General features: G+C 40.4%; 1 protein-coding gene and 1 non-coding gene across 2 annotated transcripts in view; both read right to left on the reverse strand.

Moving 5' to 3' along the window:
* The window catches only part of DGKQ (diacylglycerol kinase theta), a 126,761-nt gene that overhangs the window by 74,392 nt on the left and 36,457 nt on the right, over positions 1–15,912 (reverse strand). Inside the window, exon 3 of the mRNA XM_065406705.1 lies at positions 209–308. Within this exon, the coding sequence (XP_065262777.1) occupies positions 209–308 (100 nt within the window). The remainder of the gene's footprint in view (positions 1–208; positions 309–15,912) is intronic.
* On the reverse strand, positions 13,717–13,789 carry TRNAK-UUU (transfer RNA lysine (anticodon UUU)). Its single transcript has one exon. It is a non-coding gene; the product is annotated as a tRNA-Lys (tRNA).

Genomic DNA, 15,912 nt, shown 5'->3' on the forward strand with positions numbered 1-15,912 from the left:
CAATGTTAGTTCAGACACAAAGATTATTGGACAGAACGCAAGTGAAGCAGCTCAGAGTACAAATTAAGTCGAGCTTATCTCATGAATGCAAAAAGAAAGGAATTTATCTCAGGGTTATTATTAGCATACGTTATATATCTTTAGAAATACACATATATCTATTTTTATGTGACACAACATGACTGTGCATATACACGTTTTAAATTACCTTCACATCGAAATGCAAGGGACTCTAACTGCTTTCTGCACACGGTGCAAAACTTTCTTTTGTAATGTCCCGGAGGTCCAAAACAATGTGCAACTGGAATCTGTCAATGAAAATATACAGGGTACATCTTTAACAATCACTGTCATATCAATAACTATTAAGAAGAATTCTAAGTCATTGAAACTTCCTTTGTATACTATATCCTGCAATACATGACTTTATACTATGTGCACCCACAGAAACGGGGAGGAACACAAATTGAAAACAAATACGCTCGTTTTATTACAAACACCCAGGCATCTCAAAATTTAAAAAGTGAAACAAGAAAAAAGTGGCACTAATGAGGTTTTATTATTGAAATAGCACCCAAAGGCTCCAATTATTATCAGGGTCCCACGCAGAGACATGGTCCTTGCCCTTAAGAGGATTTGAACAGACAAGACAAACACAAACATACAAGAAAAATGCCAAAAGATGCATATATATCCAGTGAATAATCTTTTTAAAAATGAAAGATTTTCCTCCATCCCACTATGCTCCATGTCTTTTCGCCCATCTCAGTTCCATTGCTAACTAACTGACCAAGGGTGCTCTCTCCACATGGCCCTTCCAAGGCGCAAACTGACCATTACCCAAAAGAACAACTTAACGTTGCAATGCCTGGACAGCAAGACACCCATGCCAAACTGCCGCAGTCATCCTTTATTACAGCGAGATGGAAGCCGACCAGATTGTGTAAATTACTGTGCTGAATCACAAGGATGGATGTATTAGTATTATTGCGACACTGGAAGCCAAATCTGTGGCTTGGCTCAAAAATTGCTCAACTTCCCAATGGACAGTGGTATCTCAAGATTCTGTTGCTATGGACAACACTAACAGGTTTAACAAAACATTTTTAGTGTCGCTATACTCTTCTTATAACGTAATGCAACAAAAATCTAATTATTTCTCTCACATATCGATGATTGCTGCTAGAACGGAAGTGCAGGGCCAATGGAAAAAAGCACGGGTGGAATTTCATCTTCCAATACAGTAGGAAAAATGCCTCAACAGTGTTAAACAGTCTTTTAACACTGCATCTTCCTATTCATGACACAGTCTGGATCTAGTAACAATAACTACAGCTGAACCTTGGGACTGAGTCTTTTCTTCAGGTGATACCAAACAAACAACTACAGACAGGAATAAGAACATAAGAACAGCCATACTGGGTCAGACCAAAGGTCCATGTAGCCCAGTATCCTGTCTTCCAACAGTGACCAATGCCAGGTGCCCCAGAAGGAATGAACAAGTAATCATCAAGTGATCCATCCCCTGTCGCCCATTCCAAGCTTCTGGCAAACAGATGGTAGGGACGCCATCCCTGCCCATCCTGGCTAATAGCCATTGATGGACCTATCCTCCATGAATTTATCTAATTCTTTTTTGAACCCTGTTATAGTCTTGGTCTTCCCAACATCCTGTGGCAAGGAGTTCCACAGGTTGATTGTGCGCTGTGTGAAGAAATACTTCCTTTTGTTCGTTTTAAACCTGCCACCTATTAATTTCATTTGGTAACCCCTAATTCTTGTGTTATGAGAAGTAGAAAATAACACTTCCTTGCTTACTTTCTCCACACCAATCATGATTTTATAGAACTCTACCATATCCCTCCTTAGTCGTCTCTTCTCCAAGCTGAAAAGTCCCAGTCTTATTAATCTCTCCTCACACAGGAGCTATTCCGTACCTCTAATCATTGCCCTTTTCTGTACCTTTTCCAATTCCAATACATCTTTTTTGAGATGGGGTGAACACATCTGCACACAGTATTCAAGATGTGAGCATGCCATGGATTTGTATAGAGGCAATATGATATTTTCTGTCTTATTATCTATCCATTTCCTAAGGATTCCCAACATTCTGTTCGCTTTTTAGACTGCTGCTGCACATTGAGTGGATGTTTTCAGAGAACTCTCCACAATGACTCCAAGATCTCTTTCTTGAGTGGTAACAGCTAATTTAGACCCCATCATTTTATATGTATAGTTGGGATTATGTTTTCCAATGTGCATTACTTTGCATTTATCAACCTTGAATTTCATCTGCCATTTTGTTGCCCAGTCACCCAGTTTTGAGAGATCCCTTTGTAGCTCTTTGCAGTCTGCCTGGGACTTAACTATCTTGAGTAGTTTTGTATCATCTGCAAATTTTGCCAACTTTACCCCTTTTTCCAGATCATTTCTGAGTACGTTGAACGGTACTTGTTCCAGTACAGACCCCTGAGGGACACCACTATTTATGAATGAAAAGTGAAAACACGAAATGGAAAATTTAAAAGGATTCTTATTTATGTATTTAATCCACACTCTGGAGACACTAGTATTTGAAGTAGCATATTCCCGTCTCATTAGTACGCTCATACAATAAGCCAGAAGTGCAAATGTCTCTTTTAGACTTTAGAATTCAAATGACTGGTGTCACAAAGTTCAGGTATAATTTAGGTTAATTACGTTGTAAAATTTCAAATTTACAATTTTATATTACACACAGTGTGCCTCTTGAATTGAGTAATCCACGTACCCTTCATGACAAGCTACGACATCACATCATTTATCATCATCTATGGCTCCATGACAATTAGCCTTGTCACATTCTGATAAAAAAAACTATCTGAAGTACATTTGGAACAACATTTCACTACGACATTGCACAATAAAAATCATTTCCAGTAAAAATGTGTTAACAGCAGCTTTTAGATGATACATGAGATCACACAAATACCACATTTCCATGCTCACTCCAGCAGACCACCCCACAGAATTATTAAGCAAGATCTGACTGTTCCTTGAGTATTAGGATTTTCCTGTATTTGCTAGCAACAATCTGAAATTGATCAGAATCACATCATTCCAGTCAGTTTCTAAAGGGTTTGCACTGGGAAGCTCTAATATACCAGAACACAGTCATGATTATGCTAAGCAATTCTATTCCAGAAATGTTCATGACAAAGTAAGTGAAACAAAGGTTTGTCAGTCGCAGGATGGGGAAAGAGATCCCAGGTGATTGGATGGGTGCAGAATGAGGGACAGAGACTGACACATAAATGAAACAAGGGATGGGGAAATCAAAAACAAAGTAAAATACTTTTTTTTTTTTTTAATTGCCGGAGCAGATTCCTAACGTGAATTGTTGATCTCCTAATCTGAATTAATTCAGGTGGACAAAAGGGGGAAAGAAGATGATGATGATGATGATGATGAAAGGATTCCCTCCCTAATGGCAAAAATACAACTGAAACACTGTACTTAAAACATATTCCCAGGTATATTAAAATCATGTTTTCCTCACACTAAAGTTACGACCATAGATGCATAAATGTCAATATAATTCCCATGGCAACCATAACTCACAGCCCTGCGCATAGGCACTAGTTTTTAAATTTTCTATTATGACATAAAATGGCACTTTGGTCAAGTTATAATGATTCCTATAAGTATACATGTATACACTGTAATTTCAAATTTCCTAATATGTGTGTGTAACATCTCAACCACAAGACTGTATTCACATTAGTGCTGGTCAAAAATGTTCAGACGGAACACTTTTCTGTCAGAAAATGTCCATTTGACGGAAGCTAAACGTTCTGCAGCAACAGAGAATCATAGAAATGTAGGGCTGGAAGGGACCTCAGGAGGTCTAGATGTCCAGCCCCCTGTGCTGAGGAAGGATCAAGTAAACCTAGACCATCCCTGATGAATGTTTGTTCAGCCTGTTCTTAAAAACCTCCAATGATGTGATTCCATAACCTCCCTTGGAATCCTGTTCCAGAGCTTAACTATCCTTAGAGTTGGGAAGTGTAATAGCTAGTGTAAATCTCCCTTTGCTGCAGATTAAGCCCATCACTTCTTGTCCTGTCTTCAGGACAATCCCTTACCAGGGAAGGTCTGGTGATGAGCTTGTAGTCCAAGTCCTGAAATAGTACTCATTTTGAAATGAGATTCAGTAGCTGTATTAATATTGTGCATTAAAAGCACGGGAGATGGCTTACACGGTCACAAAGAGAGTTGCAATTTCTTGGTTCTCATCAATTACTGAGCTGCTTTTCCAGTCCGATGACACTAAAATCAATTTGTACAGAACGATATAGAAACTTTATCCATGAAATGCCATTAAAAACGTCTAAGTGCCAATATAGTCCTGACCAAACCTCTATTGACACAAAGGTCAGTGTTAATGCTTATTTCAATTTATACCTTGAAATGCCCTTGAATACCCAGTTTCCTTATGAACAGAGTATTCCCTAATTCTTCATTTCAGCATTTTGTTTCCAGCCATAACTCATGAAGACATCCGAGTACTGTCCTTTGGATACTGTCTTGCCGTGTAACTGGATATTGTCTTGCTGGATTACTTACTATACCATATAGAAATGTAGCGTACACTATAAACAAACTGCTTTTACCATCATCAAATGGCTCTGCTTTCAATAATCTTCAAAGGCCTTTTGTTGCTACCACTATAAACACTATCCTTTACTATGATTAACCTTATTTTCCTCTACATTTATATGATTTACCGACCATGGCACTTCTAAATTATGTTAAAAATTCTTCCTATCGGGTGGCTGAGATGCAAACTACTGTTCATAAAGTAAAATCAAGAGTATTGTGTAGACAGAAACATTAACCGGTATTTGTGGTACGGGGATGACCATTCTGTTTTCAGCTATCTATAGCAGCTGTACTTGCCTTTTCTAATTCTGCTAGGGATTTTCCAATTCTCTTAACCTTTGCTCTACAGATAAGCTCCCAACAATGCCACGCATAATTGCTTCTAGCCTACAAAACACTCTCAAAAGTATATACCCAGTCAAAAGCCTTAAAACTTTGAAAGCATTCTCCCTGGGAGAACAATGTGTTATTGGAATGTTAGCTTTTCAAAAATTAACATTACATTAGATTGTAAGCTCTTCAGGGCAGGGCATTACAGTGTTGTGAAACTGGGGACAGGAAAAATCAAACACTGTCTTTCCAGTTGTTTGCAAAGCACTTGACACAATGGGGCCTGTTTGGTGCCATCGGAAGCTGCTAAGATACACTATTAAATAATGAAAAAACAAAGTATGCGCAAAAGTCTGGAAATTCTCAGCTAAGATTCGAACAACCGACTTAACATGGTTGCCGTACTCCAAACCACTATCTGCTTTCGAAACAGACTTCCATTAGCTGCCACATGAAGAAAGTGAATTCTGCCTTCCTATATATATATTTATTCCACAATAATGGGGAATAATAGGGAAGGCCGGCTGGCCTCGCTCTTATTTAAGGAACTTGGTTTTCTCCTGTGAGTGCTGAAAGTCATCACATCATCATGACAGCCAGTTCTCAGCCTGCCAGCGGGGAGAGCTAACTACCAGCACCACAAAGCCATGTAAGATCCTGTGTTGTATTCCCTTCTCTTGTGTTATCTTCTGCCCACGGTTTCTCTCTTTCTTCCTAGCCTATCTCACTCCCGGCTTTTCATTGAATCCTGAAGTCAACTATACTGCAGTCATCCAATCCTGCCTTGTCTAAGGAGAAAGGATCCAACCAGATGACAGCCCTGACCGGATCATAACTAACCAGGGTCAAAGCAGCAGGTGTCTTGGTCCACTACCCAGCCAAAGCATCCACTCGTAATTAACCAGTGATCCAGTGTTCCAAAAATATCAACCAAAGCCATATTTCACCCATCTTTTCTACCCTGACTCCCCTCCACCTTTAGTCTGCCTGCGTGTTAAGAACAGGATAAGTAGATGCCCTTTCATCAAAGAAAGGCTGTTCTAAAAATAAGAGATTGATAGTTTGACACCAAAAGGAGAGAGACTTTGATAAGGTCTAACTAAGTCTGTTTTACATCATCACTCAACCACAGTTTCAATATAAATGCTTGTTTTAATTTCATGTTCTTTCTTGTGTTTAATCAATAAACTTTCAATATGAATGAATACTTTTGGTTGTTTGCTAAGTAACTGAGTAAAACCAAGGGCTCTGTTTAACAATAACCCAGAACCCACCTATTGCTGTTTAATGTTGGACAGTGAAAGAGTTAAAGGTGTTCATGAACTCTTTAGGCCTTTAAGATCGTTATCAATACAACATGTCTTTAACAGAGGAAAAGGACTAGGAAATATTACATCTATGCAAAGTGGATGAATTAACATTACTTGAAATAATCTTAATCTTCAGAATTTTCCTGACTTTTAAAGGGCTTGATCTCATAACAAAAACAAAACCCCAAACACCCAACAACCGGCAGAAGTCTCCTTTTTCCAACTTCTTCCCCCACCAGGCCATTTCCTCTTTCAGACGATTTCTAATTTGTTATAGCTAGAGCCCTACCAAATTCACGTCTGTGAAAAATGCATCACGGACCGGGAAATCTGGTCTCCCCCATGAAATCTGGTCTTGTGTGTGCTTTTACCTTATACTATACAGATTTATTTCTCAAACTGGGGGTCCTGACCCAAAAGAGGCTTGGGGGGAGGGGCTGCAAGATTATTGTAGGGGGGTTGCAGTATTGCCACCCTTACTTCTCCACTGCCTTCAGAGCTGGGTGTCCGGAGAGTGGCAACTGCTGGCCAGGCGCCCAGCTCTGAAGGCAGCGCCCCGCCAGCAGCAGCGCAGAAGTAAAGGTGGCAATTCCATGCCATGCCATCCTTACTTCTGCGCAGCTGCCTTCGGAGATGGGTCAGGACTTCTACAGTTACAACACTGTGCCATTTCAGATTTAAATAGCTGAAATCATGAAATTTACTATTTTAAAAATCCTATGACCATGAAATTGACCAAAATGGACCGTGAATTTGGTACGGTCCTAGTTATAGCCTTTTATTTTTCACCCCAGGATTACTTACCTTAATTGCCCCTTGTGAAAGAGCTGAAGGTCTTTTGAACAGCCAAATAAGTCACATCAACTGCTTCTCCTTTATCCACTATTTTGTTGAGATGCTCAATAAAATTCTAGTTTACTGTCAGGGTACAAAATACCTTAACAAGATCTCGATCACATCATGCTCAACTAGGTGTTTTAGAATGGTCTTTAATTAATACTTCAACCAATATACCTGATACTGAAGTAACACTCACTGCTCTAATTCCCAGAATAACCCCCAAGTGCCCTTTTAAAAAAGTAGGTAAGTTTGCTATCCTCCAGTCTAGAAGCTGGTTTTAATACATGATATCTTATATTTTTAAACAGACTAGCCACAGGAATGGGAGACATGTCTAAATCCCCAGGACTGCTTTGAAAATCATAACACTCTCACCCCCAGTTTCTTCAGAACTCTTGGATGAATGCAGTCTAGTCCTTGTGACTACCTGAAGAGCTCTGTGTAGCATGAAAGCTTCTCTCTTTTACCCACAAAAGTTGGTCCAATAAAAGATATTACCTCACCCACCTTGTCTCTTTGCTATTCAATTTATCATTTTATTCCAGTATTTCTTATTTTGACATTTCAGTCTCTGTTAGTGCCTCATCTGGAAAGAGTAAAAGTCTGGAGTAGATGTCAAGTCCACATCCTATGTGCGGGAGACTCTTTCACAGAAATCATTTAGTTTCTCTACAACATTCACATCTGCCTTGGTTGCTCCCTTGACGCGGTGGTTGTCCAGGGGACGCCTTCCTGCTTCTAATATACCTCAAGAATTCCCTGAGTTTTGATTTTTGTGTGTGTGTGTATTTGTTAGTTTTCTCTCCAAATTTTCTTTGCTTTCCTAGTTTCCATCTTACCAACCACCACTGTTGTTTTCTATTGACTTCACTTGGTCTGGATTTTTATTTTTTGAAAAGTAGGCTTAGTTTGAATAACCTCTAATCTTGTATTTTAACTATACTGGGTTTTAGCTTGCCTTCCTGCTTTCTTTTTGGTTAGGAGTACACGCACCTTCTGTAACTGCTATTTATTTATTTTTATAAATTGGTCTAAAGAACACAAGTAGTCTCCATGCTGAGTAACTATGTTAATTTCACCACTTTTCTTGGGACAAGAAGAATGCAAGTTAAAAGCAATTTCTGGTAAAAAGTCCAAAGTCTTTCAGATATAAATTTTGTAATCAAACAAGAATTAACATTACAAAGGGGTGGGAACATATCTCAGGACAGGAAACAGATGAATACAGTTAAAATTAGCTAATATAGCCAATACCCAAAATTTCTATTGTGGCTGATGCAAGGGAAACAGTATAAATCTGTACATTACTTCACTGTATCAGAAGCAAATGTATTCCTACAGTTGACCCAATTTGTCTGAAATGTGTCATACAAACAGCAGATTAGACCCACTGTTGGTGGTAGTTCTCAAGGGCAGCCTTGCAATTGGAAAGCTTATGGTCAATTTCATGCAGTCTGAATACACAGGTCCCCCTAGACCCTATGGTACTTCTATAGCAGAAAACTTTTTTGTATGAGTCATGCTTCTACTTGAAAGAATGACTCATTCAATAGAGTTTTCTGCTATCATCAAGCCCTGCTGGAGACTGTTCCTTTTCGCAACATCAAAAGCAAACCTGATAACTGAGAATAAAAGGACACCTTGCCTTTATTACCACTACAGACATCAATGCTTTTATGGATCCTATTAAGGGAAGAAAAACCAAAAATAAAAATAGAAAATGAAATGACAACCTCCCAGGGAGTATCTATCCTACTTCTAGAAATACTTGTGGCACCTTAGAGACTAACAAATTTATTTGGGCATAAGCTTTCGTGGGCTAAAACCCACCCCATCGGATGCTTATGTCCAAATAAATTTGTTAGTCTCTAAGGTCTCCTCATTCTTTTTGCTGATACAGACTAACACGGCTACCACTCTGAAACCTATCCTATTTCTGAATGTGAAAGATTGTGAATTCAGAGCTAGTATGTGAATTCTCATGACAGGCTACAGCTTATATCAAGTTTACAAGAATTTAGATGGTGTTCTCCTGCCTAGGGAGGTAGGACATGGGGGTTTGGAGGAGGAGATGAAGAATTTGGAGCAGTGAAAACATTTGGAACAGTCAAAAAATTGTATCAGTTAAAGTTTCCTGTGCTTATAATGTAAGAAAAAAAGTACACTGTGCCTCGCTTTGTTGGTAGCTCAACAATTCGTCACATCATGTCTCCCACCCTTTTGTGAGGCTCCAGGCAATTGTCTTGCGGGAACAATGCAGCTCACAAAACCCAGGATGAACCGCAAGAGATCTGTAGGCAGATCCTTCTCAGTCAAGGGGGCACATCTGTCAAACAACCTGCCAGATAAGACTGGATTAGTCTGGAGCCTGACCACTTTGAGGACATGCTGCAGACCCCTTTGGCTGGAACAAAACTTTCACACTAAAGCCAAAGAAACCAAAAGGGGAGGAGCGGAAAGAACAGAGTCAAAAAGTTGTATATACACAGGAAAAGGAGAAGAGCAGAAATCTCATGAAGTCTACTAGGGGGGACCTCACCTTGCAGAACCAGAGAAGCACTTAGGCAGTACAACAACTGGCACTAGATGAAGTCCTCAGACAGATGCATCTTGAACATGACTGTTACATGTACAAGTTTATGCCAAGAAAATAGTAATTAAAAGGTGTTGGTATTTTAACCTACATGTTTGCTAATCTTCAAATGGTTGACTAAAATTAAATAACTTTTAATTACAATTTTAGATAAACTAATAATTAAGTAGTAATATTAATAAGTTGATAATTTAACTTTCAACTAAGAATTAACTTTTTATTTGTTACAGGATAATTAAATTCACAATCATAAGCCCACAACAGAAGTTTTGACTGTTGTTACAACCTACAACACAAGACCTTCTACCGACACTTATTGCTAAAATTGATACAAATGAAAAATCTTTTAACTGAAAACCTGTCCAGCTTTTGTGGAAGTCAAAATTAAAAAAAAAAAAAAAAAAAAAAGGGGGTGGGGGGAGTGTCGAGGCTGAATTCCCACTCTGGCACTCCGAGTGCAGAAGGTGGGGACCCGCAAGGATTCAAAAAATTAATACTGGCCACTCCAGACTTGTATTAAACTCCCCAGCTTACAGCTTTTCTCGGACCTTGGCTTGGTAAATACTGCCACCACCCAAATGCAAAAAACCCCTTGGACCCAGGGCCGGCTCCAAGAACCAGGTGCTTGGGGCGGCCAATGGAAAGGGGCGGCACGTCCAGGTCTTCGGCGGCGGGTCCCTCAGTCCCTCTCGGAGCGAAGGACCCGCTGCCGTCTTGCCACCTAAGAATGAAGCGGCACGACAGAGCTGCCGCCGAAGTGCCGCCCATCGTGGCTTTATCTTTTTTTTTTTTTCTCCCCCCACTTCGCCGCTTGGGGCGGCAAAAAAGCTGGAGCCGGCCCTGCTTGAACCCAGGAAGGAGCACTTGGGAATTCCTCCCGGTAAGGTACCCTCAAGCCCTTTCACACACCCCCTCTGGGGAAGAGCTGAGAAAGAAAACAAAGGAAATTAGCTTTTGCTACCAGCTAATCAAACAACATGCACAAACCTCTGAAGACACCAAAAATCCAATCCTGTTCTTAAAAAAGGTTTTATTAAAAACAAAAAGAAAGAAAAGACATCTGGAACTTCGGCTTTTGCTAGATTTTAAAAGAGCAATTCCAAAAGTTAAGCACCCAAAATAGCTTTCTTGGGAGTTCAGCTTAAAGGTTACAAGCAAACAAAAGCATCTGGGATTTAGCACAGAGGAGTCCACAAGCCTTTCAGAAATAAAAGAAAATAACCCAATCGCGTCTTTCTAAACTTTTCTGATCCACTTACACATCTGGGGTTTCAGATAAGTAGGTCTGAGGAATGAACTGATGTTTTTTCATACCTGATTTTAAAGCTGCTTACAGCATAACTTCAGCCCTGTCCTGCTCTGTCCCCCCTCTACAGAGAACAACCACAGACACAAAGGGAAAGCTTCTTTCCCAATTTTAAAAAGTTCTAGCCCTCCCATTGGCTCTTTTATCAGGTGCCCTTTACCTGGGTGACTTTGTTAACCCTTTACAGGTAAAGCAAGCAGAGAACAGCCACCAAGAGGGACTTTATAGCTAACTGGCTGGCTAGGTGTCCATAAAAGGGAGCTATTCCCCCCCTCACTCCCCGCAACCTTCATTTATCACAGGGAGAATATATAAACTTTCCTTTTTTAAATCCATGAGTGCTGAAGTCACTCATCTCATACCCAAATATGTTTATATGAGAGGGAGAGGAGAGTTTTATAACCAGTGTCACTAGTTGTGATTCATACAGAGATTGAGCTCACCTGTCCATCTATTTCCCGCTCTCTTAAAACACAAATACACACACACACACACAAAATTTACCACTTTTAAAAAAAAACAAAAAACGGAGTTCTCTCATTTCCACCTCTAAAATCACCCCTGTCTCTCACAGGAATAATGTTTGATGTCAGCTGATTTTTAGAACAAACAAAATTCTTCTAGTGACCTGCCATCATACTGACCAGTCTAATCTTCAAAGCTCAGGTGCGCTGGGCTGGGTCAATATTGGATGGGACACTTCCAAGGAATGATTTTGATGATTCAACAGGTACTGCTCGGCTCACTGACAGGGCACTATTACGGGGCACCATGACGCTGGAAATGTCACCGCTCAGCAGATGAGCTACAAAGTAAAGCTGGGGTCATTTTACGTTGCTATGGCACCTCATCAGAGCCCATGATCCCGGCCAAGATCAAAGTTGGTAACTAGCTGCTCTGTTCGACTTCAGATTACCCCGAGTTATGTTTAAATATCCCTTCACACACACACACACACCCCGGGGCATCAGGCCCCAGCAAACACCGACCCTCCCCAGGAACCGCAAGCATCACCACAGCACTCCGGGCAGCAGAAGCAGATTCCAGTAGCAAGCAGCAACTCCTGAAAACAGAAGTGAGGGAAGGCTGAGGCACCTTCAGACAGGTGATGTCAGGAGACGGCATTCTCCACTGGGATTCTGGACACGGTTTTCTATCTTCTGATAGGCTGTTTGCCCCAACCTCCTCCCACTCCTCACTCTCACCCAGTCCCTCCACCACTAGCCTCACTTTCTCCACCTTCCACGCTCCTCTCCTTCTTTCCATCCCTCGTTTCCCCAAGCTATCCCTGTCCCAGTGTTGTTCCCTCCACCTGAATGTAACACGTTTGTATCTGAAATCTTGGAAGTTATCAAATGCCTGATTTTGATAAATCTTAGTAAGTGATTGAGCACTCTTAGGCACTTCCTTAAAATCTCAGACAAACGGGGACGGTGATGATGATGCTATTTGGATTTTCACCCCTTTGGTGGAACTCACTCCTGTGAGGCTCCTAATACCGAGGCAAAATGCTACAGTGGTGAAGACTAGATAAAGAGGCCTGGAACTGTTACCATCAACCATGGAATGTTTAATGCAGAACGGATTATCAATAGTTTTAAATGGGGATTAACCTAACTCTGTATTCCCCCCACACACCCCTTTTCACGTCTTCCAGCAGCTTAGGAGAAATACAACAACTGACAAATACAACCAATCAATTGTGCATAGCTGGAGCCAATGGGGGGAAAATATCAGGTCAACGGGCAAGGTCAACCACCTGCTCATGATGTCACAGACCCCTGGAAAGCTGCACTGACATTTCCCTCTTGCCCCCACTCTGTCACATCAACCTGTAATCAGGGCAATAAATCTGTCATTTGTGAAAAAGAAACTTAAACAATGTAAGCTTTCCCAGGGTTCAAAGGGAAATGTCTCTGGAAGGAAAGTTAGATTTCTACCTACTGGGAGCAAATGGTGCTCAGTCAATCACAATTCATGGGCATGGGAGAAGGAGATGCTACATTCAACAGTTTCAGTTGTTAAACATCCACCCAAGACACTAGTAGTCTGAAGCAACCGTAGTGACATCTCTTCCGCAAGACAGTCAACAGCAAATTCTGGTCTCTGGGCAACATTCTATGGGAACTATAATCTTGATTTCCCAGTATCTGAATCAGCAAGAAAAAAATTAAATACCAGTATCACACATGCAAGCAACCAGTAACTAATAAGTTCTAAACAAATTACTATACAGAAAACTTGTAAAAGCCTTAATATAGACTTGCAGTTCTAAATCAGTATATGTGCAATCAAGAATTGTAGATGGGATCTATCTCGGCACGCTTTTGTATAGATGCCCTAGTTTGCACAAAATTAATATGCTATTGTTGGACTATGACAGAGTCTAGTCCACATACAACTCCAGAAATATAAATCTTGGGTAACAATTGCATTAAACACAACTACATTCATAGAATCATAGAATATCAGGGTTGGAAGGGACCTCAGGAGGTCATCTAGTCCAACCCCCTGCTCAAAGCAGGACCAATCCCCAGACAGATTTTTGCCCCAGATCCCTAAATGGCCCCCTCAAGGATTGAACTCACAACCCTGGGTTTAGCAGGCCAATGCTCAAACCACTGAGCTCCTCCCAAAAGTAACATCAAAGAGGACTCCAGAAAGACAGATTTTTAAGATCTTGGTAAGTAGTTTATCACCTGACCAGGGACTTAAACCCTGGACCCTCAGACTAAAAGTCTGATGCTCTACCAACTGAGCTAGCCAGGCTCAGATAACAAGTACTACAAATACATAGCTTCTCTAAAAGCAAGCATTTATCATAGAAAACTCATAAAAACTAAAAAAACTTCTCTATATGGCCACAATCTGTAAAATCAAAACAAAAAAAATGCAAACATTTCTATGTCCAGGCAAAGCCCGGAAAACACTTACACAACACATAACGTCACCTACATAACTAGGATGAAACACACAGTGAGGATGTGTAGTGTTTACCGCTAAGGACAATACAGTTAGTTTTTTAAACACCTCAGACAGTACAAAGAGTACTTTTTTTTTTAAATGACAACACACAGAACTAAAACAGAAACACCCCATGAACAGCAGAAATGGACATTTGGCAAGCTGAACTCTCTACAAAAACAGGTTTTGAAATACTGATTCCAGTCTGAAACACTGAGTGCAAGCAAAAAACAACTTGGTAAGGCATCCTTGCGAATCTCCTAGTCCAGAACTTATCTGAGACCAGCTGCAGTCATGACATGTTTGAGACTGCATGAGCCTTTGCTTGATCCTGGAAAGCAAGCTCTGTTTAGGTATGAAAATTTCCATGAGACAATCATTGAAAAACGGTTCTCTGGCAGTCTGATTTAACATCAAATGAAACACTGTCACAGATGGACTTTAAAGGCTGTTGTCTGTTCCAGATAAAATCCAAGAGATTAAAAATGTAATTTATGTCATAAGCTTAATATTAATACATGAGGAGAAAATGACAGGAAAAATATCCTCTTAACACCGCCTCATACATCAGAGCTTTCCATAAAGAACCACATGTAAATAATCTGAAGGGATGGTGATGGATGCAAAAATAAATTTTCCACATATATTATAAACCATCATAAGTTGTTTTGCTTGGTTATGTTTTTTAATTAAGAACCAAGTTCAATATTTACTTCATGTAGACTACACACAAAACAAGATCTCCCACATGGCAGCCTTCACTTGCTCAGCGGGCCAGGTTAACAGAACTCAGATAACCACATCAAGAAAACAAGAACATAAGAATGGCCATACTGGGTCAGACCCAAGGTCCATCTAGCCCAGTATCCTGTCTTCCAACAGTGGCCAGTGCCAGGTGCCCCAGAGGGAATGAACAGAACAGGTAATCATCAAGCGATCCATCCCCTATCGCTCATTCCCAGCTTCTGGCAAACAGAGGCTAAGGACACCATCCCTGCCCCTCCTGGCTAATAGCCATTGATGGACCTATCCTCCATGAACTTATCTAATTCTTTTTTGAACCCTGTTATAGTCTTGGCCTTCACAACATCCTCTGGCAAAGAGATCCACAGGTTGACTGTGCATTGTGTGAAGAAACTGTTCTGTTTACTTCTGGACTATCTTAAATTTTATATAGCACCTTTCTATATGAAGGCTCATCAGCCCTTTACAACTCTGTACAGCAACACTGACAGGTGGACAATTCTGAGTGTGGAAAGCTGCCAATTCTTACAAGGCATGCTGCACAACTGTAGGTGTAGGAGAGGACGATCTAAAGTTAAATAAAATATGCTATTGTTTGTATTTTGATTGTTTAAGCAAAAATAAAACATCAGATAAAATATTAGAGAAAAGTGGGGAAAACAACCTGCACCCAGACACAAATAAAAACAACTAGACTACAATATTGTAATATCAAACAGATTTTAACATTAATACATTCAGACTCATGGTTTTAGTCACACAATTAAGAAGATTTGATATTTTAAATCACATGCCAAATTTAAATGAACGAATCATAGAATATCAGGGTTGGAAGAGACCTCAGGAGGTCATCTAGTCCAAACCCTTGCTCAAAGCAGGACCAACACCAACTAAATCATCCCAGCCAGGGCTTTATCAAGCCAGGCCTTAAAAACCTCTACAGATAGAGATTCTACCTCCTTCCTAGGTAACCCATTCCAGAGCTTCACCACTCTCCTAGTGAAATAGTGTTTCCTAATATCCAACCTAGACCTCCCCCACTGCAACTTGAGACCATTGCTTCTTGTTCTGTCATCTGCCACCACTGAGAACAGCCGAGCTCCATCCTCTTTGGAACCCGCCTTCAGGTAGTTGAAGGCTGCTGTCAAATCCCCCCTCACTCTTCTCTTCTGCAGACTAAATAA

This window comes from Emys orbicularis, chromosome 6 (assembly GCF_028017835.1).
Source record: "Emys orbicularis isolate rEmyOrb1 chromosome 6, rEmyOrb1.hap1, whole genome shotgun sequence".
NCBI lineage: Eukaryota > Metazoa > Chordata > Testudines > Emydidae > Emys > Emys orbicularis.